Below are 21,216 nucleotides of genomic sequence, written 5' to 3'. Positions count from 1 at the left end.
AAGAAGAGGGGGTTTCCCTGGTGGCGCAGTGGTTGAGAGTCCACCTGCCAATGCAGAGGACACGGGTTCGTGCCCCAATACTGGAAGATCCCACATGCCGTGGAGCGGCTAGGCCTGTGAGTCATGGCCGCTGAGCCTGCGCATCTGGAGCCTGTGCTCCTCAACGGGAGAGGCCACAACAGTGAGAGGCCCACGTACCGCAAAAAAAAAAAAGAAAGAAGAGGGATAAGGAGGAAGAGGGAAAGAGAGAGAACAGACACATGTTCTATGTGTCTATGATGAAATACACAGTTTACTTTGTAAACTATGAGTCAACAAAAACAATGTAGTAGAAAAATATTTAAAAGCATTAAAAATATTCTCAATATATTATTAAGTAAAAACAAGGCAAGTTCCAAACAACATATTCAGTATAACCTCCTATGTATTTAGAACAAAAATGATAAAGCCTATATTCCAAATACCAGACAATATTAAACTTTCCACTACTATTTCCAAAATTTTTTATAATGTTTACCTATTTCTCTTGTTCTTAAACTTTAAAACAAATAAATTCTAAGCAATGTATCTTTAGCTTATGTTTAATTACTAGTATTTCAACATTCATTAAACTACTATAATCTTTTTTTCCATCGCAAATAAAATGTGGCTATGGTGTTTAAACCACATTATAAGTTCAATAGGTTTGAATGTGTAAGGTTAAGAACCTAACTACCATTTATAAGAATGATTCAGTGGTCAAATACATTCCAAATTCCAAAGAGCTAACATAGAAAAGAGTATCTACAACATAGCCTAATTATCAATTGAGGGTAGTCTATGTATTCATTCCTGCCAAAAACATAATCTAGGAAGCATAATTCTCCTCTATGTTTGCTATACCAGCCACATTTCTCACCTCTGTGCTTTGGTTATGTTGTTACAAATCCCCTGAAATGTCCCACTCTCTGGACCTCTACCCCAATCTACTCCACCCCCTCCTCGCTTATTTTCTAAAAAAGCTTGTGAATTTTTGAACACTAATCTTGCTTTCTCACAATTGGAAGAGAAATAGAAACTTATTCATCAACTTCTATGATAAAGTATTGTGTTACATACAAAGCCTATGAATCTAACAATATTATTATAAGAACTAGAAATGAGTTACCATCCATAAGAATTATTAAACCGGATCCTTTATCCAGGACATCAGCAACAATTGCTTCACATTTTAATTTTCCTGAAATGGAAAGTAAAATAATAAATAAATAAATAAGGAGACTGTTTTAAAGACCATAAGTTATATGAAGAAGACATGAGAGAAATTAACATAACTTCCACTGTAAGTTCAGCAAAACTAAAAAATCGTGATTTAGAATAATTTTCAATATAATGTTGAATCATAAACATTAAAAGCAATCAGAATACCTGAGTCACCAAATTTGAAACATCAATAATTCTGATAAATTAGGTTGTAAAAAGTAACAATTTTCAATCATTCAATGAACACTTGTTAAGCATACAGCCAACACCATCTACCCCATTCCTTCTCAAATCTCTACTCTACCGGCTTCAATTAGACAGTGTTTCTTTCTAACTACTCTGTTCTTTTAGGGACTGTTCCATTATTTAACCAGTAATGTCTTGATGGATTAACAATTATTTGGGAGTGAACTCATAATCTATTTCTCCTACCTGTTTTTCTCTTTTGTTCCCTATACGGATGAACAGTACTATCCACCCAACTTCAAGCCAGAAACTTCAGCATGACCCCTGCCTCATAAAATAGTGTCTAAGTATGTGGCAAGACTTGAGTATGAAGAGACTAGGAGAAGCTAGATTATATGAAAAGTTTCTGATTTCATCCTGAAGTCTATGAACAGCCATCTGGGGTTTTTAATAGAGAAGTGACAAATACACTTGCATTTTGGAAATAATATTCTGGCTACAGTGAGATGAGCAGACCTGAAGGGAGCAAGAATGGAGGCAGAGAGAACACTTAGAAAGTGAGAGATGATGGTGGTTGAAGTGAGGTGGACAGAAATAGGATTCTAAATTATTGAAGGGAGAGAATCAAAGAACTTGGTACCTGCCTGGGTGTGAAAGATGGTAAAAGAAACGCTAAGGATAACTATATTGCTGTCACTTTCACCTCCTAAATCTCTCTCTGCTTCTCCCACTTGTCTCCACCACCACCTTAGCCTAAGCTACCATCATTTCATTTGAACTACCACAACAGACTTCTAACTAGGTACCTGCATGTCCACTCTGACCAACTTTAAAACATGCTCTCCTATTATGTCTGAAGTTATTTTTTTCCCAAAGTCAACCTGATTACCAACCTGATTATGCCAAATCCTTCTATTTTAAGTTCTAATGGTATCATGTATGTTTCATCTGTAATGTTTATCACATATAGTTGCAAGTGTACATTTATTTGTGTGGCTTTTTGATTATTGGCTGCCCTCCCCACCAACTAGGTTATATGCTCCATGAGGACAGAGTCCAGATTTGCTTCCATTCTCCATTTGTTCACAACCCTAGCAGAAAGCCTAGAAGTTAGGAAGTAATCAATAAATAATTGTCAAATTGCTAATGATCTCTTCAGGTGATCAACTCCACATCCAATCAAACACCAAGCCCACTCCCTACATATCTCTATAATTTCTCAACTTATATCCATCCTCATGCCCACAATCCTATTCAATCAACCACGGTCTCTAACCTAGATTATTACAACAGTCTCTTTTACAAAATCTCCTTCTCTCTATCTCATTCCCTTAGAATCCAAGCATTACAAACATGAGCCAGAGTTGATGCTGTCTAAAATCCACATTTGATCATATAATTCTCTCCTTTCAGTCCTTCGGTGGTTATCTATCGTCTTTAAAATAAAAGCCAAACTTCTTCACCTGACCACACACTGCACACTGCCTCAGATAAAAAAGGGCTGTGTGGGGCTTCCCTGGTGGCGCAGTGGTTGAGAATCCGCCTGCCGATGCAGGGGACACGGGTTCGTGCCCCAGTCTGGGAAGATCCCACATGCCGCGGAGCGGCTGGGCCCGTGAGCCATGGCCGCTGAGCCTGTGCATCCGGAGCCTGTGCTCCGCAATGGGAGAGGCCACAACAGTGAGAGGCCCATGTACCGCAAAAAAAAAAAAAAAAAAAAAAAAAAGCTAACTGAATTAGGGAAAAGAATAGCTGAATACAGTGAGAGTTTTAACAAGGAACTAGAAAATTCTAAAAAGAACCAATCAGAACTGAAGAATACAACAATTGAAAAGAAAAACACACTAAAAGGAATTAACAGCACACTAGGTGATACAGAAGAACACATAAGTGATCTGGAATATAGAAAATAGAAATCACCCAATCAGAGCAGCAAAAAGAAAAAAGATGAGAACATTTTAAGGGATCTTTGGGGTAACATCATGCATACCAACAAACCATTATAGGGGTCCCAGAAGGAGAAGAAAGGGAGAAGGGGGTAAAAATATATTTAATGAAATTATGGCTGAAAATTTCCCAAGTCTGAAGAAGGAAACAGATATCCAGGTACAGGAAACACAGAGTGTCCCAAACAAGATGAATCCAAACAGACCCACACCAAGACATATCATAATAAAAATGGCAAAACTTAAAGAGAGAATTCTAGAGGCAGCAAAAGAAAAACAAAGAGCATATACAAGGGAATGCCCATAAGGCTATCAGTTGATTGTTCTGCAGAAACTTTGCAGGCCAGAAGGGGGTGGCATGGCATATTTAAAGTGCTGAAAGGGAAAAACCTACAACTTAGGATACTCTACCCAGCAAGATTATCCTTCAGAATTGAAGGGGAGATAAAGAACTTCTTGGATAAGCATCAATACTAAACCAACCCTAAAAGAAATGTTAAAGGGTCTTCTCTAAGTGGAAAAGAAAAAGCTATAACAAGAATTAAGTATCTATAGAAAAGGAAAAATCCCATTAGTAAAGGCAAATATATAGGGAATGTTGAGGCTCAACCACTTAAATAAGTTAGTACAAAGATTAAAAAATAAAAAAATTGTAAAATCAAGTATAACTACAATAATCAGTAAAGGGATAAACACGAAGATGTAAACTATGACATCAAAAACACAGATGGGGGAAGCAAGTAAACAAATGTAGAGCTTTTAAAATGTGTTTGAACTTAAGGGACTACCTGGTTTAAAACAAATAAATAGAGTCATAGATCAACATCTATGAGCCCCATGGTAACCACAAATCAAAAATCTACAACAGATACCCAAAAACAAAAGAGAAAGGAACACAAGCAAAAAAAAAGCATGAAACCACAAAGGAAAAAACTAAAAGAAGAAGAAAAAAAACAGGGAAGAACTACAAAAACAACCAGAAACAAGTAACACTAACACTGAAACAGAACTATTCAGCTTTAAGCAATAGGAATTTTTTTTAATTAAAATCTCAAAAAAAATTAAAGTACAATTCTTGCTACTTGCTGACCTCTACATTATATAATGTGAAATGAGAAAGACTTTTTTTTTAATTTTACCGCCTAACATGGTCAGTATATAATTAATATTCTGACATCAGAGTAGCAACACAAAACAAACATATCAAAGTAAAGTGAAAAAATAATGAGATTTACTGAACAAGTAAGATATTACTGAGAAAAATAAATTGATTATTAAGATAGTCTTGGTTTTACTTACTCTAAAAGAAAATAGAAAAAAGTTAATTACAAGACATTCTGTATCTTTTAATATTGTTTGCTTTATGAAAAATCAGTACCAACACAAATACCTGAGAAAAGAATGAAGAATCATATTCATGGCAATCATAACTGATTATACATAATCATTAAGTTTAGGACACACACAGAAAATGCTCCTTTCAATTGCTGACCAGATGTTTAGTATTTTGAAGTAATTTATTAAATAAGACTATTCAAATAGGACAAAGTTTAAGGGAACCAAAATAGGTACTAGTTAACATCAATCTACTCTAACGGCTGACATGCACATAAATAACTTACAATATAGTTTATTTAGGTTGCTCTATGCCAGTTTAACACATTGACACAGTTTGGAAGGTTAGTCAGACAATAAAACGATCAAGAACTCACCTGCTCTGGGAAGTGGTTTATATAACTCCAAGTACTGCTCCCCATGAAGAACCTACGTTAGGGTAAGCAAAATTTTATTAGTAGACTTTCTTTTTCCACAGCTTCTTCTGTGGATACCACTAATCACAAGTGGCATTTCACTGTCCACATGTTCACGTGACTACTTCCCCCAAATTATCTGTCTCAATTTGGCTCCCACTTCTTAATTATATGATTCAGAAATAATCAGTCCCCCAATCTAAAGACTGTCAGCTCTCTAGAAAAGAAAAGATACATTTGTGTTCTTTCTTGACATTCATAAATTTTTGTTGACTGTTAACTGTGGATTATTTGCCAATGGAGACACTAAACTAGGCGTATTTCTAGTGCTCATCACTGTGCCTGGAACATAGCAGGTATCCAATAAATATCTATTGAATAAAAATGAACAAATAGGCCAGTACTAGTAAAGTAATTTCAGGTCACACCTGCCAAATACAAATGACACAACCAAAACATTAATATAAATCTTACAACCACATTCAAGTAAAAGCAATGCCAACATTTCCTTAGTGTAAGAGTAAATACTAAAGACCCTGTGCAACTTCATAGCCACTTAACCTCAATGTATCAAAGCAAGAATATAAAAATATATGTAGGAATACAATAGGACAGTAAAAACAAAACCTGACCCACATATCCGAATGACCACACTCAACTGCTATGGGACAGTTTAATTCCCAGACGTCCTCAGAACCCAGGAGGGAAAAAGAAAAGGGGTGAGGGTAGTGATGGGAGGACAAATGAAGGACTGCCTCACTATCATATGACCTGGAAGCTCAAGGTTAGGAAGACTGGGATTCAAATCCCAAGAGGGCTACCAGTCCCAGTGACAGATTTTGATGATTTCCAACTCTGAGGAAGAATTCTGAAACATTTAGTTTAATTGTTTGCACTGACATTACCCAAACAGAAGAACTGTATGCAACAAATACCATGGGAGAGTGACTAAAACAACAAACTGCCTGGCATCTATTTCTTGCCGCCCTCCCTACTTCATCGAATACTTTAATAAAATAACCGTAGATTATCATAGATTCAGAGCAGCAATGAGCTAATCGATCCTCCAGTAAATGGGTTCTCCAATCAGTCAAAATCACAGAAATCAGTTCAAAAGTCTACAATTCAATAGTTATCAACTGGACTCATGGCCTGACCCTTACTTCAAGAAGTAAAATAACCCCAAAGCCTTCTCACAGTTGTTTGCTCCTTCCTTCTTGAAACAATTTATTCACTTTGCTTCCCAAATACCACATTCTCCTGATATTCCTCATACCTCACCATCCACTCCTTCCTGGTCTCTCTTGCTAACTCCTCCTCATCTCTTCAACCTCTCACCTCTCACCAAACTCAGGCTTTTCTCTACTTACATTCACACATTGGTGACTTCACCCAGTCTCATGTCTTTAAATCTCACTTAAATGCTACGAATCCCAGTAGGGCCTCCCCCGCAAACTCTAAACTCACATATTTGACTGCCCACTTTATATCTCCACTTGAATGTATAATAGGCATCTCAAATCTGTCCAAAACCAACTCCTGATCATCCCCACCTTAAAGTAACTGTATATATCTATTTTATTATACACAGTAATATGTCATATGTAACTACTATACATATTAAATACATTGTACATAATTAATTATAAATATACGGGTATATATGCATATATATCATCCCAGTTAACCAGACCAAAAACCTTCATCCTTGACTCCTCTTTCTTTCCATGCATATCCAGACTAATGCTGGAATTACCATAATAAACTCCAAACTGGTCTCCCTGCTTCCATGCTTGGCTCCCATAAATCTATTCTCCACAGAGGAGCACAAATGAGCCTGTGAGTGAACACAGCCAGATCAGACCACTCCTCAGTTCAAAGCACTACAAATGGCCTCCCATGTTAATCAGAGTATAAGCTGAAATTCTTACGATGACTACAAGGCCCTCTTCTCCTACCACTGCCCCCTTGCTCATTCTATAGCTGTATCAACCCCCTTGCTGTTCCCAAAGCAAGGTAAGTATGCACCTGCCTCGGGGCCTTTTACACCTGTTCTCTCTGCTTCAAATATTCTTCACTCTTTCTCCTTCATCACTATCGTCAGGTAAGGATTATCATACCCATTTTATAGATAAGGAAACTGAAGCTTAGAGAAGTTATTTACCCTTGGTCAAATAGCATGTAATGGCAGAGAGAGAATTAATAACATTATGCCAGGGTTATGGACTGTACACAATTATTGTTGTCTTCGTTTTGCTTGCCTTTTCAACTAACTCTCTACCCTTTTTTTCTTTTTAAGAAAAATTAAGAGACATGCTAAATCTTTATTCTTGAATCAACCACTATAAACTACTGTATTAAGACACCACACACACACACATACATACACACACACACACAAACAGCAGGTGACATTTACCAATCATATTTAAAGAAAGAGAAGAAGAGCAAAATAAAGGTTTCTTATTATGCATACCTTTGCCAAGTTGACTGAAAGCCCAGGAATCTCTGCTAATCCTCCACCCATTATAGATTTCTGAGCTAGAATAACTCCGAAGGTAGGCAAACAGGAGAAATCAGAACTCCCTTCATAAATAAATTTCAAATCTTTCGGTTCCTTGATTGATGCTCCCACTCCAAGGGCATACATAATAGTGTCCAGTTCCGTATAAGAAGAAGAAAATGGAGGAAGTTTATGGCCAATAGCTCCAGCCTATAGAACAATTGTAGAAAATTATTTTTTCACTGATATTCTCGTCGAATCTGTAAATTTCTGACTTTTCAAAACTTTTAACTGCTACATACTTAGCTTTGTGAATAGAATGTCATTTTAGTGAATATGATAGGGTATCATAATTGTTTCACTATTTTTTTTAAATAAAATCAATTATAATTATGGAAAAAGACTTCATTTACAAATAAGTACTTTTTTCTTGCCCGCTTCTTGCTAACAGATAGTATATCTCATTTTCAACTTTCCTGTCTCTGATGATGGAAAAGCCTATTAATACAGTGACTGTTAGCTACTCAAAATTACAAAAAATAAAAAATTTATTATAAACAGAGATAATGAATGGCTCTATAAGATCTATTTTATAAAAGTCAGTATAAACAGATGAGCAAAACACTTCTTAATGCTTGTAAATCAGACTCCCTCATAATGGTTTTGGTTATAATTAGAATTTACCATAAGCTCCTACCTAGGACTGTCCTTTATCTAATTGGATATTGTATTTTTCTATTTAGTGATGACATGCCTAGCTAATTTGTGAAGCATATGTTAGGTTATAAAAGAATCATGTCCAATTTTTGATCACTTTCATTCTAAAGCAAGAGTCAGCAAACAACAGTTGAGAATTAAGAATGGTTTTTACGTTTTTTTAAGAGTGGTCTAAAAAAAGAAAAAGAAGATTACGTGTCAGAAACAGTAGGTGGTCCATAAAGCCTGAAATATTTACCATCTGGCCCTTTACCAAAAAAGTTTCCCAACCCCTACTCTAAAGTAAAATCACATTTATAAACTGATCATATTCTCAGGGTTACAATTAGATTATTTATTTCATCACTATGTCTCCCCTGAGTCACAAAACACCACAACGGAATGTGTCAAATGACTTATTTCTTATTATTTATGCACTAGAATTTTTTTTTTAAAAAAGAAGTACTGGAGGTAGTTAATCAGCAAACTTCACAAGAGCTATAACCACAGCTCTATTAGAATTTCTGACACAATGGGAGACTTTTTACTTGCAGCCATGTTGAAATATTTCCAAAATACAATCTATCAGTGCTTTTCCTTAAAAGAAATGACTCAAAAGAGGCACTGATTTAAATATCCTTTTCTAAAGAGTTAGAAAGTGACTGAAGGACGATTATCAAAAATGTTCCAAAAAACAAAAAAGACACTTGTTTATTATACTGAAGAAGAGAAAATAAAAGTTACATTTAATATTTTAGCCTTATGTTCATTCAAATTTTATAAACATTCAGTACATGCTCTATAAAGTTTTATGGTCACTCACCATTCCTAGTTAACAATAAATTAATAGCTTGCAAAAGCATTTTTTGCATAAAAGAAAAGAAAAAAGTCTCCAGAGAAGGCAAAGCGTTAGGCTTTCTGTTCCACTTACAAATCCTGATGTAGCTGTTGATGTCGCATTACTGGTGTGATTCACCGAAACTCCTCCATCTGAATCTATTTTATTTAGAGCTTCAATTATACCGCCAATTGATTCTAAAAAAAAGGAATAAATAACAATAATAATGCTTTTTTCCATCAACAGATGAATGGATAAAGATGTTGTACATATATACAACAGAATATTACTCAGCCATAATAAAAGAATGAAATAATGCCATTTGCAGTGACATGGATGGACCCAGAGATTGTCATACTTAGTGAAGTTAAGTCAGAAGGAGAAAGACAAATATCTATGATATCACTTATATGTGGAATCTAAAAAAATGGTACAAATGAACTTATTTACATAACAGAAACAGAGTTATAGATGTAGAAAACAAACTTATGGTTACCAAGTGGGGAGGGAGACAGGGAGGGATAAATTGGGAGACTGGGATTGACTTATACACACTACTATACCATAAAATAGATAACTAATAAGAACCTACTGTATAGCACAGGGAACTCTACTCAATACTCTATAATGACCTATATGGGAAAAGAATCTAAAAAACTGTGGATATATGTATACCTATAACTGATTCACTTTGCTATACAGCAGGAACTAACACAACATTGTAAATCAACTATACTCCAATAAAAATTAATTTTAAAAAAATCAGTCCCACTATGGTGTGGGAAGAGCATTTGCATATGTGAAATATCTACCCAGTTATTTTACAGTGCTATTTAAATAGTGACCTACAGGACAAACTTCCAGATTTTTCCTATATAGTTGAACTATATTTCATTTGTACTGAAAAAAATTTTTAATCATGAATGATTCAAGTCAATCAACTTCAGGATAAATAAGGATGAACAAATGGAATAGTCTCTTTAGGATCACTGGAATTTAGATAAGACAGAGTGCTTTGGTAAACCTGTTACATAAAGATCATAAAAGCATCATCTTTCAAATATCCTAAAGAGCTAATATTCCCCTGGTGAAATCCAAAAACATGTAAGCTATTTCCCAAAAAAAAAAGCTTTTGTTACAGACGTGACTAAGAAAAGCTACAATGCTTTAGACAATCATTCCTATACCATCCAGCAAGCCTGCTGCAGAACCTTCAATGGCATTCATGAACTGACTGCATGATGTCAGGCTATTGCAGGAAAAAATCGTGAAAGGCTCTGAATAGACCAAAGATAACTGGGTGTTTCCAACATACTCTCCCCACGTTATGATTCCAAAGAGGCTCTGAGCTTTGCAAAGTCTTTGAGTGATTTTACAACTCTGTAAAGTCGGATCCTCGTCCACAGATGTGCAATTTCCATCTGGTGGAGGGACAACTAATTTTCCTTCTCTCCCCACCATCACCCCTCCTCCAGGATGCAACAATGTCAAGATTACCCCCCAGGTCTCTGTACAGGTACCTGCTCAGAAAATATTACTGAAAATTCTTCCAGAGAAAACCACCGTTATGACCAGTGACTACGGACAGAATTCAGAAGCTGCTATTCTGGGGTCTAAAAGGTTAATAAAGGAGATTCACAGAGTATCCACATATGCCATAAGGTTCCAAAAGCTCTGAGACCTTTCTAACAAACCTTGGATATATGGGCCTCCTTTTAAACTCAGACGAAAACTATAACTAAACTACAGAATGTGAGATGACCAGGGCTCTCTGCCATTCCTGGCAACACTAGGTAGGTTTCTTGCCTACCAAGCCTCCTCTTACCACCCCATTTAGGCTGCTGCCTAGATGGGAGGCTATTTAACTGAAAGTAGCTTCAGTACAGGCTGGCGGTACTGCACTCAAAGGCAGACCACCTGAATTAACTTTTGGCTCAAAAACTGAGAAAGCTTGGGCCACTTACTCAGCTTTTCTGGGATTTAATTCCATCATCTGTAAAATGAGAATGATGAAATGAGTGCTTGGAAAGTCGTGATTCTACAGAAAGTGTAAGATTTTTCTTCTAACTGTACCTCAAATACTAGGGATATCTTTTCATTTATAACTATATAATTCATTTTTAGCTTTTCCTTTATGTTAGTCTAATATTTTTAAGGCAATAAAATGGAATTCTGACCTCAGAGAAGAGTTTTTAAGATAATTCTTCCTTTTTCCTTTCCCTAATTTTCATTGATAGGTGACTGCTATTCGTAGACTAAATTTACCTCAAATATTAAAAAAAAAAAAAATACAGAAAATGCTACTGCTAATGACATAACAATCATGTTATCCTCTGATTGAGAAAAGTATAATGAAAATTTCAGTGAGTGTACCAGCAGACAGGAAAGTAACATAGGGATAAAAAAAAAAAAAAAGAACAGTCATTTTTCAGATATATTCTTCTATCAAACATTAAATATAATACTAGGAAGGGAAAAAAAGATTTTTCTGTAAAATAATCCTAATTCATGATCCTTCCCAGAAAGGTCCCTTAAATTTCATATACTATATACATATGTGAGTTATACTAGAAAAAATAATGTGACTTTTATTGGCCATCTCTTCCTGTGGAATATCATAGATGATTCAATAATTCAAGGTAACAAGCATTTACTAAATCCTTTCTATGAGTTCAGCATTACGCTAGCACCAAATACAAAGGACATACAAGATACATTCTCTGCCTCCAAAGGAACTTATTATACAGTGAAGAAACCACACACTTAATGAAACAAAAGCAGTGGAAAGCAGTCATGATTAGATGCTCAAGTGGTAAGAGTTCAGCTAAGAAAGAGCTGAAGTCCAGAATATGAAGGCCAGAATATCTGGCAAGGTTTTGTTGAACATCTGGGGCTTGAGTTTTTCTAAAGAAGCACCGAGATTAGCAGGGATGATAAAAGGAATAAGAGGCATCTTAGAAAGGCAGAGAAACAGTAGCAAAGACAAAGTGCTAAAACAAAGCAAAATCTATTCACTAGAGAGAAAAGACCTAAGCGTAAATAATATAAGACTTAAATAAATTTGGAGGGAAATAAAGAAAAATCAGGTCAGATAAGGAGCATGTGATTAGATAAGGCAAGACTTTGAAACCAACCACCAGATGGGGAATAGATGCATTGAGCCAAGTGGGTAAATACCTCCTACCATCCCCTCAATCACACATATACCAAAAGATCAGGATCATAAGAAAACTGAAAAACTGACAGTGGGAGTAACATACATACCTTAAATTGGAGAGTTCTAATACCTACTGGAGCAGAAAATGTGCTCTAGAAGATTTGAGCACCTAAGTTATCACAATTAAGAAGACAATTCCATAAGAGAAGAGAATGCTTCGTTGCCTCTGATTACCCAACCAGGACTAAACTGACTTGGGACTCTTTACCTTGAATTCTCTGAGGCTTGGTGGCATTATCAAAGTCACAGATCTTCGTCCAGTTAGCCTTCACCGCCTCAGGAGTCATTGGCTGAGTCCTCTGTCTTACAATGGCTCCAAGGGTCCGCTCCCATCGTACTGGTTATAGAAACAAAACTAAGATACTGAACACATAGTTTAAGAGGGAGACAGAAAGTAGAATTCAGGAGTCCCCTGAATTTTTTCTTTTTACTTCAAGAAAAATGGAATTTGGAAAAAAGATTCTAACTTCTAAAGATTTTTACTACAAATTGTTTTTTAAAAAATAACAAACCCATTAGGATGTCAAATTTCTTTTTCTAATATTTGAAGATGAAGGGTAAACCTCTCCCTCCTCTGACTATGCCAGATACTACTAAAGGTAGGATGAAATGCTGAATCAGAAAGTTAAATTATATATAATCACACCAAAAGACTGTCTTCATCACCACAGATCACTTAGATAATACACTTCAAGGTAACAGAACAGAATAGAGCTCTGTTGAATAGCAAACTGAAAACTAGTGATGATAACAGGTCAAAGACTCCAGATAATCAAATTAATATATCAGACAACCCCACATAATTCTCCCTTTGCTCTTCCTCCTTTTCCATGGGAAGTCAACTAGATTGCCCAGATTCAGAAAAATCATCATTGCTGCATAAGTTCCATGAAAATAATTTTAACACTGTTTCTTTTTTAAAAACCCTGAGGAATAAATAGAACCTTATTTAAACAGAATGGTCAGACTTTAATGATTACTAAATTGAAGATTTGTCCTGGGGAATGACAGAAGCTTCTAGAGGTTTCCTACTGATAAGGCCCCATATAAAGCTTTTATTGCAACAGCTGATCTTCCTTTCTTAAAAGATGTCATAAGACACTTAAAAATGTTTGAATAAGTTACTTCTTAACTTAGAGAACAGTCATTAATAATACTCTACAATGTGTTGTAACAGTGTCATCCAGTAATGGCAGCCTTTTAAATAATTCAATTAATTTTGATACCAGCATACAAATGAAAACTTGAATTGCGATATTGGAATGTTCACAATTTTTTTTAAATACCATAAAGTAATTATCCAATCTGGAGCTCACAAGGTTTAGGAACTGGGGGAAGAGAGGATTTAAGCCAGATGAATTTACTATTGGGCTGAAGGAGAATAATTTCTATAGATCAGCTGCAATTTCTCTTCTAGAAAGCCGTCCAGTGTGATTCCCCACTGTCTCCTCCTGATGTCTCATGCTCCAAGGAAGAAAAGAATCACTGAGAGAACTGGAGAACTTGCCTAGGACAGAGCTCTTCCCATCTTCAAAAAACACGCTCCCTCCCACTCACTACTCTGCTGAGCATGAAGGGTGTTGGAGACATGGGAAGACAAACATCGATATAAAGAGAGACTGTGCTGTCTGAAGAAACAGCCAGTTCTGAATAGGACAGGACAAATATTGAATAAGCACTGCTAATAGGAGAAAAACTGAAAAGATCCTTGAAAATACCACAGGCCTGCAGGGCAACTTCCATGTTTTAGAAGACCTGTTGCTATAACAATGTTTGAGTTTGATTATGCGTGCACTAAATCCAATGGTTCAGCATTTGACAAGGTCTTTACCCAGCTCTACCTGGATATGAAGGTTTAAAGATAGGGAAATAATGTATGGCAAACGAAAAACCAAAAGAGACTTACATTTTCCAATCCATCCTGCTCCAACCTACCAAAAAGAGGAAGAAGAAGTTATACCGTCTAATGTGAAATTATAATAGAATTTTTATGAAATTAACAAAACAGGCAGCTATCTTTTTACAAGTATCAGAATGCTAGATGACAATGGATGAAAATAATGCAGCTCTACAAAAGCCCGTTGGCCCACATAACTTTGCACTATTCATGTTATCAGAGTAGAAAAATAAAGCAACACAATATAGCAAAAATGCATGTAGCAGAAAAGCATGACTTTGCACAGAAACCAAGGTGTGATACCAGTTCTTCTACAGACTAGCTGTCTGATCCTGGTTAAATAATTTGACTTCCCTAACAAGATTCCCTTTATGTAAAATCAGGATAATAATACACTCTTCATGAAGTAACCATGAAGGTTAAACAATATAAGTACCAAATTTGCCCAGCACATCACTTGAAATACATGTCCTTCTAGAAAGACTTAATGAATAAAAAAAAAAAAAAAGCAAGAAAAGTAAAGCCAGGATTTGACTTAATGAACTACACATACTCATTTTAATGAAACACCCTTATATAGAAATAAGGCAAATGACCAAATACATTAATCACCGTACAGAAAGATATTTTTTCTAGAAGCCATTCAAGCAAATCCTCAGAAGAAAATGTCTGATGTAAGAAAATCTGTTTGTCATATCTTCAAACACCACAACTACAGTGTTCCACGTGCATATAACAGAAGAAACTGTACCAGCAGACAGCACACTTCTCAGTGGCTCTACGCTCAAGGGTATGGCTTTTTAATCACTCATTCCTTTATGTATATTAACAGGACAATCGGCCTTGATGCTGTCAGAGTAGTTAAAGTGGCAGTGGTACTAATAACAGGCAAGAAAAATATCATCTTTTACCATATTTGAGGAGTGAAGCAACAAGCTGCAAACTCCTTACAGGTGCTAGAAACAACAGCTCCAGTCGATCCAAAAAATCTCTATCTGCCACTCTAGATATCTATCAAAACTTGGCAAACAAAGTGTCAATTTACATTCAAGGTTTAAGTCAGGATATTACACACCTCTCTTACTGTATTTTGTACTCAATCTCACACAGCAAATGTCCCTTACTAAAAATGTTCACAATATAGTAAAATAAAAGAAAAACATACAAAACTTCATCTACAACATTATCCTAGTTATCTGTGTATGTTTGAGTGTGTGTGTAAACTATATACCTAAAAAAAAAGACTATTTGTGTAAAATGCACATCTAATAAAAGACTGGAAAAGTATATCCACAAAAATATTAAAAGGAGCTATCTCTTGATAGTGGTAATGTGGGTGATTTTTATTTTCCTCTATATACTCCCCTATATATTTGAAGTTTTCTACAAAAAGCATATATTATTTTTGTTCACAGAATTAATAACAAATATAAATGTAAAAGGCAAAGAATTTTTTTAAAAATCCTTACTGAGATAAAAAGACAGGCAGACCAAATTTTGAGCTCCACATGGCTTGATATTATTAAATTTCTCTTCTGTAAATCTAGAGTTGTAAAGTTCTTTCCACCTCTAATTTTCCACAATTCACTATCAACGACTGTGATTAAGAAAGCAGAGGTGTCTATCTCTGCATAGACATGTGTAGACTGTTTTTCATTTACTAAACAGCTTTTTATTCAAATAAATCAGGCTAATATATATCATTCACTTCAAACTGAGCCAGGTAATTTTGCTACCAAGAAATATCTGTGGATTTCATGTATTCCACATGCAACAGGTTTATTATTATATTACCACAGAGAATCAAATAAAGGGGGGTGGTCTAAAATATAACAGTTCATGCTAGAAAAGAAAAAAAAGATCAAACTCAAATGAGAACTAAAAAATATATAAATCAGCATAAGGAAATCTAAAGGGACTTTGATTATAGAGTGAAAACTGAACCTCACTGGATGGTAGGATTATGTGTGGTTTTTATTTTTATAGCAAACATATAAAGCTTTGCAACAGGGAAACATAGCAAAGTTTATTTTTAAAGTTAATACAGATAATAAGTTGTGTTTACTGATCTATCATACCCAGACTGAATTCCTGCTATACTGATATAATAGTTAAAATTGAGGGGTGACTGCTCTGTATGCTAAGAGTTTAAAAATATGATCTCCAGTTCTTACAACAAAATCCCAAGAAAACTAAAACTCAGGGAGGTTAATTTGTACAATATTCCAGAGAGCCAGCAATTACCAGAGCAAGAAATCAAAACCTGGCCTGGCTGACTTTAAACCATCACCTCTGTCCTTTCACTTTACTACTCAGCATCTCTAACCAAATGAGACTTTCTGTATCTGACTAAACACATCAAACCAGTCAGTCACATTTTTATTTGACAAGAATATCAGAAGTGAAGAACTAGGGAAGAACAATTTACAAAGCTGCTGTTACTTTCTCAAAAAAGGACATTAGTCATACTTGTTCCTTAATTATATATATAATATTTAAAAATATACAAGTGATACCAACTGATGCAGATTTTTACAAATGTGAACAATTGGAAAATACTAATTTTTGAATCATTTTTTATATTTAATTACACAAATATTGCTTTGGGAGAAAGTGCAAAGGTGTAGAATACCTCAAACAAGCCACCATTTTCCTCACAACTCTCATGGCAAAGCCAAAGGACCAGTGGTGCCACGTAATCCGGCTTCAGAGCTTCCAGAAGATCTGAAATAAATAGCCAAAGAAAAAAAAATCTATCAACAAGAATATATACATATGGGCTTCCCTGGTGGCGCAGTCGTTGAGAGTCCGCCTGCCGATGCAGGGGACATGGGTTCGTGCCCTGGTCTGGGAAGATCCCACATGCCGCAGAGCGGCTGGGCCCGTGAGCCATGCCCGCTGGGCCTGCGCGGTCCGGAGCCTGTGCTCCGCAACGGGAGAGGCCACAGCGGTGAGAGGCCCGTGTACCGCAAAAAAGTATATATATATATATATATACATATTCAATCAATCATTTTACTTTCTGAAAATTCCTCACGTATAAAATTATAGGTTCAGAGACTTTTTAAATAAACAAGAAAAAAATTAGATATACATAATTAATTAATATTAACATCCAAGGCTTTTAGAATAATCTTTTCATCCCAATGGAGACATTCAGGCTTCTAACATAGAAGGCATCAGATATACCTTTCCAAGAGGGGTAACGTACTGTTTAGAAGCAAGTTAAAGCTGCCTTGGCCAAGACTGGTGAGCAAAGGCATACATAACATAATGAACTTAGGTACCATTCATTCCCAAAACTATTTTGCTCTCCCAGAAGCTAGAAAACTACAAAACAGCCTTGACAACTGTAATGACAGTAAGATGATGTAAAATGGACCTTGCAACCGTTACTGATGAGTCACAAAGTGTAAGAAATATTTTCCTGTTGCATACCTTCTGTGAGCAACTTAACAGAGCAGAAAGGTACTACACAAGGAGCATGAACACCTAGATTTTACTGCTGGCCCTGCCATGTAGGAAATTTAAGGCATTGAGCACAGCACTCAACTCTCTTGGATGTGTAGTCTGCATCTGTAAGATGGATTAAATTAATTTAATTAATTTAATTAAATTAATTAATTAAAATGCATTACCTGCCTATTCTGCTACGTTGTTGCAAGGCTCAAATGAGACATGATTTGTAAATACATCTTATAATCTTTAAAGAATCAAATAAATGTAAATTTTAACTGTGAAGGGACAAAATATAGTTTTATATTTTAAAGTGACAAAGATGACATTTACAGTCCCTGTAAATTAAAGAGCAGCTCTAAAAACCTTTCACTTTACAGTATACCTGACCCCAGAAACTGTGAGATAATATATACTTGTTGTTTTAATCCACAAAATTTGAAGTAATTTATTACACAGCAGTAAATAACTAATACAGCTTGGTAAGTTAGTTCATGAGTATTCATCCTAAGATTATGTTTCATTTTGTGAAAGAAGCATGTAAGTCACATATACAACTTTCCATTTTTCAAATATATTTCAAAGGGGGAAATGAAATTGCAAATGTCTCCACACATTAATCATAACAACTGGTTCTTTAACAAATAATTCTTTTGACAGCCTGTAAGTTAATATTTCAGAGGAAAAGAGGAAAAACGCTGAGGCAAAATAAATTTTCAGCTTTTTCTAAACTATAAAAAAGTAATAAATACCAAAATTTAAAATAACAGAAATTCAGAATCTGAGGGGCTTTTAAAAATGATCTGTAACAACTCTCTTCTTTTACAGAAGAGAAAACAGGCCCAGAAAGATTAAATTATTTGTCTAAAGTAGATCTTATTCTCTAAACATCTTTCACTAGGTTTTGGTGGGCATAAAAGATACTACATTAAACAGTGAACTAACATCTCTAGAGGTCAAAATTAATGGAAGCTACATTCTCAAAGGAAAGCAAATTTAAAAGCTAAAGTTTTCAATATTTTCTTGAAAACTTGCTGCTTCCCCAAGAAAGTCTATAGCCAATAGCAAAAAGTGACTAACGTAGGAGTCTAGCACAGAAATGATAAGCATAAAATTCTAAACAGTGGTTGTCTCTTGGCATGAAGCAGAGGAATAGAATAGAAGGTATTAAGTTAGATGCAAGTAATGTTCCAATTCTTGTGTTAACAGTGAGTTCATGACTATGCATTACATTTTGATGCTTTACTTCTTGCCAGTAACCTACACTGTTGTGCATATATATGTAGTATTATACTTAAATAATCCAGTTCTTTAACAAGAATTCCTTCAATAAGATATGAGAGTATAAAGAGTTTTTAAAATAAGGGACTTTTTTAAATGGCCCTGTTGACAAAAGAAAAGGAAAAAAAAATTAGATCTCAGGTACAAATAGCTATTCTACACTAAAGCAAACTGGTTAGGCACAGCTCTTAGGAAAAGCTAGCAAGTACATACTTGGTACTACAAATCCCAAGTTCTAAAATGAATGTTAGTTCAAATGTGTAAAATAAAATGGTACTGTGAAAAAGTACTTGTATGCCATGAAGCAGCTAATTCTAAAGTAATTTCACTCATCAATTGTTTTGTACTATTTCACAGACCAAATGGAGAAAAGTGGACAACTTACAAGAATAGATGACTACTGTAAGCAGACAGAAGGAAGTGCTAAAAAAATCAAAAGGAAATGCTAAAAAACAAAAACAATATAACATTTTGAAATGAAAAAAGAAAAATCAGTAAGCTTGATTTGAATATATGTCAATAGAAACTTCCCAAACTGAAAGGAAATGCAAAGAGAAAAAAGGACAAAAAAATAAAAGGGAATAGAATATCCAAGAACTGTGGTATAATTACAAAAGATATATTGGGACTTCCCTGGTGGCACAGTGGTTAAGACTCCACGCTCTCAATGCAGGGGGCCCGGGTTCAATCCCTGGCCAGGGAACTAGATCTCGAAACTAAGAGTTTGCATGCCACAACTAAGGAGCCCATGTGCTGCAACTAAGGAGCCTGCAAGCCACAACTAAGGAGCCCACGAGCTGCAACTAAAGGAGCCCACCTGCTGCCACTAAGACCCGGCCCAACCAAATAAATTAATCAATTAATTAAATAAAATAAAAAGAACATGCACATAATGGTAATACCAGAAGTAGAAGAAAAAAAGAAAACAACAGAACAAATATTTTAAGTAGTGATTGCTGAGAATTTTCCAAAGTTAATCACAGATACCAACCACAGATCCAGGAAGCTCAGAAGACATCAAGTAGAATATTGCCAAAAATCTATACCTATTATTATGCATACTATATTCAAACTGCAGGAAAAACAAGGAGAAAATCTTGGAGGAACACAGAGGGAAAAAAATACCTTATACATAAAGAAACAAGGAAAGAATTATGTCAGACTCTCCTTCAGAAACCATGTAAGCAAAAGAAGAGTGGAGTGAAAGATTTCAGGTGCTGAAAGAAAAAATTACCAACCCAGAATTCTGTACCCAGTGAAATTATCCTTCAAAAGTGAAAGAGACTAAAGAGAATAAAAAAACAAGCTAAAGACTGGGAAGAAAATATTTGTAAAACACATATGTGATAAAGAATTTGTTTCCAAAATATTCATGGAACTCTTAAAACTCAACAACAAGAAAACAAAGAACCCCACCCCACAAAAAAGAAGAAGAAAGCAAAGAACCCAATTTAAAAATGAGCAAAAAATAAGAACAGAAACATCACCAAGGAAGACAAATAAATGGCAAATAAGCACAGGAAAAAGATGCACAACATCATAAGTCATTAGGGAACTGCAAATTAAAACAATGAAATACCCTATACACCTATTAAAGAACTAAAATGCAAAAGACTAACAATAATAAATGCTGGCAAAGATGTGGAGCCACAAGAACTCTCACTCACTGCTAGTGGGAATGAAAAAACGATACAGCCATTTTGGAAGACAGTTTGGAAATTTTTACAAAGCTAAAGATAGTCTTACCATACAATCCAGCAATTATCCTCTTTAATATTTACCCAAATGAGGTGAAAACTTACGTCCACACAAAAACCTGCACATGAATGTTTATAGCAGCTTCACTCACAACTGTCAAAAACTGGAAACAATCAAAATGTTCCACGATAGGTGAATGAAAAAACAAATTGTGGCACCTACATACCATGTAATATTATGCAGTGATAAAAAGAAATGAGCTTCAATCCTCCCAGACATTTGGGAAAAAGAGGAGAGGATGAAGAGATAGAACACAGGGGATTTTTAGAGTGAAACCATGCCGTATGATCTATAATCATGGGTACATAACATCATGCATTTGTGAAAATGCATATAATCATACAACTTAAAAAGTGAGCCCTAAAGTAAACCACTAACTATAGTTAATAATAATCAATCAGAGACTTCTCTGGCGGTCCAGTGGTAAAGAATCTGTCTTCCAATG

The 21,216-nt window shown here is 35.3% G+C and overlaps 1 protein-coding gene across 1 annotated transcript in view; it reads right to left on the bottom strand.

Moving 5' to 3' along the window:
• Nucleotides 1-21,216, bottom strand: part of HSD17B4 (hydroxysteroid 17-beta dehydrogenase 4) — an 85,868-nt gene that overhangs the window by 42,096 nt on the left and 22,556 nt on the right. Inside the window, exons 9-15 of the mRNA XM_059063253.2 lie at nucleotides 16,909-17,000; nucleotides 14,286-14,310; nucleotides 12,588-12,716; nucleotides 9,256-9,359; nucleotides 7,602-7,838; nucleotides 5,087-5,138; nucleotides 1,148-1,219 (exon numbers count right to left, since the gene is read on the bottom strand). Of these exons, the coding sequence (XP_058919236.1) occupies nucleotides 1,148-1,219; nucleotides 5,087-5,138; nucleotides 7,602-7,838; nucleotides 9,256-9,359; nucleotides 12,588-12,716; nucleotides 14,286-14,310; nucleotides 16,909-17,000 (711 nt within the window). The remainder of the gene's footprint in view (nucleotides 1-1,147; nucleotides 1,220-5,086; nucleotides 5,139-7,601; nucleotides 7,839-9,255; nucleotides 9,360-12,587; nucleotides 12,717-14,285; nucleotides 14,311-16,908; nucleotides 17,001-21,216) is intronic.

The sequence above is a fragment of the Kogia breviceps genome, chromosome 4 (genome assembly GCF_026419965.1).
Source record: "Kogia breviceps isolate mKogBre1 chromosome 4, mKogBre1 haplotype 1, whole genome shotgun sequence".
In the NCBI taxonomy this organism is placed as follows: Eukaryota; Metazoa; Chordata; class Mammalia; order Artiodactyla; family Physeteridae; genus Kogia; species Kogia breviceps.
Note: the sequence above shows the minus strand (reverse complement) of the source record. Positions and strands in the feature narration are given on the sequence as shown.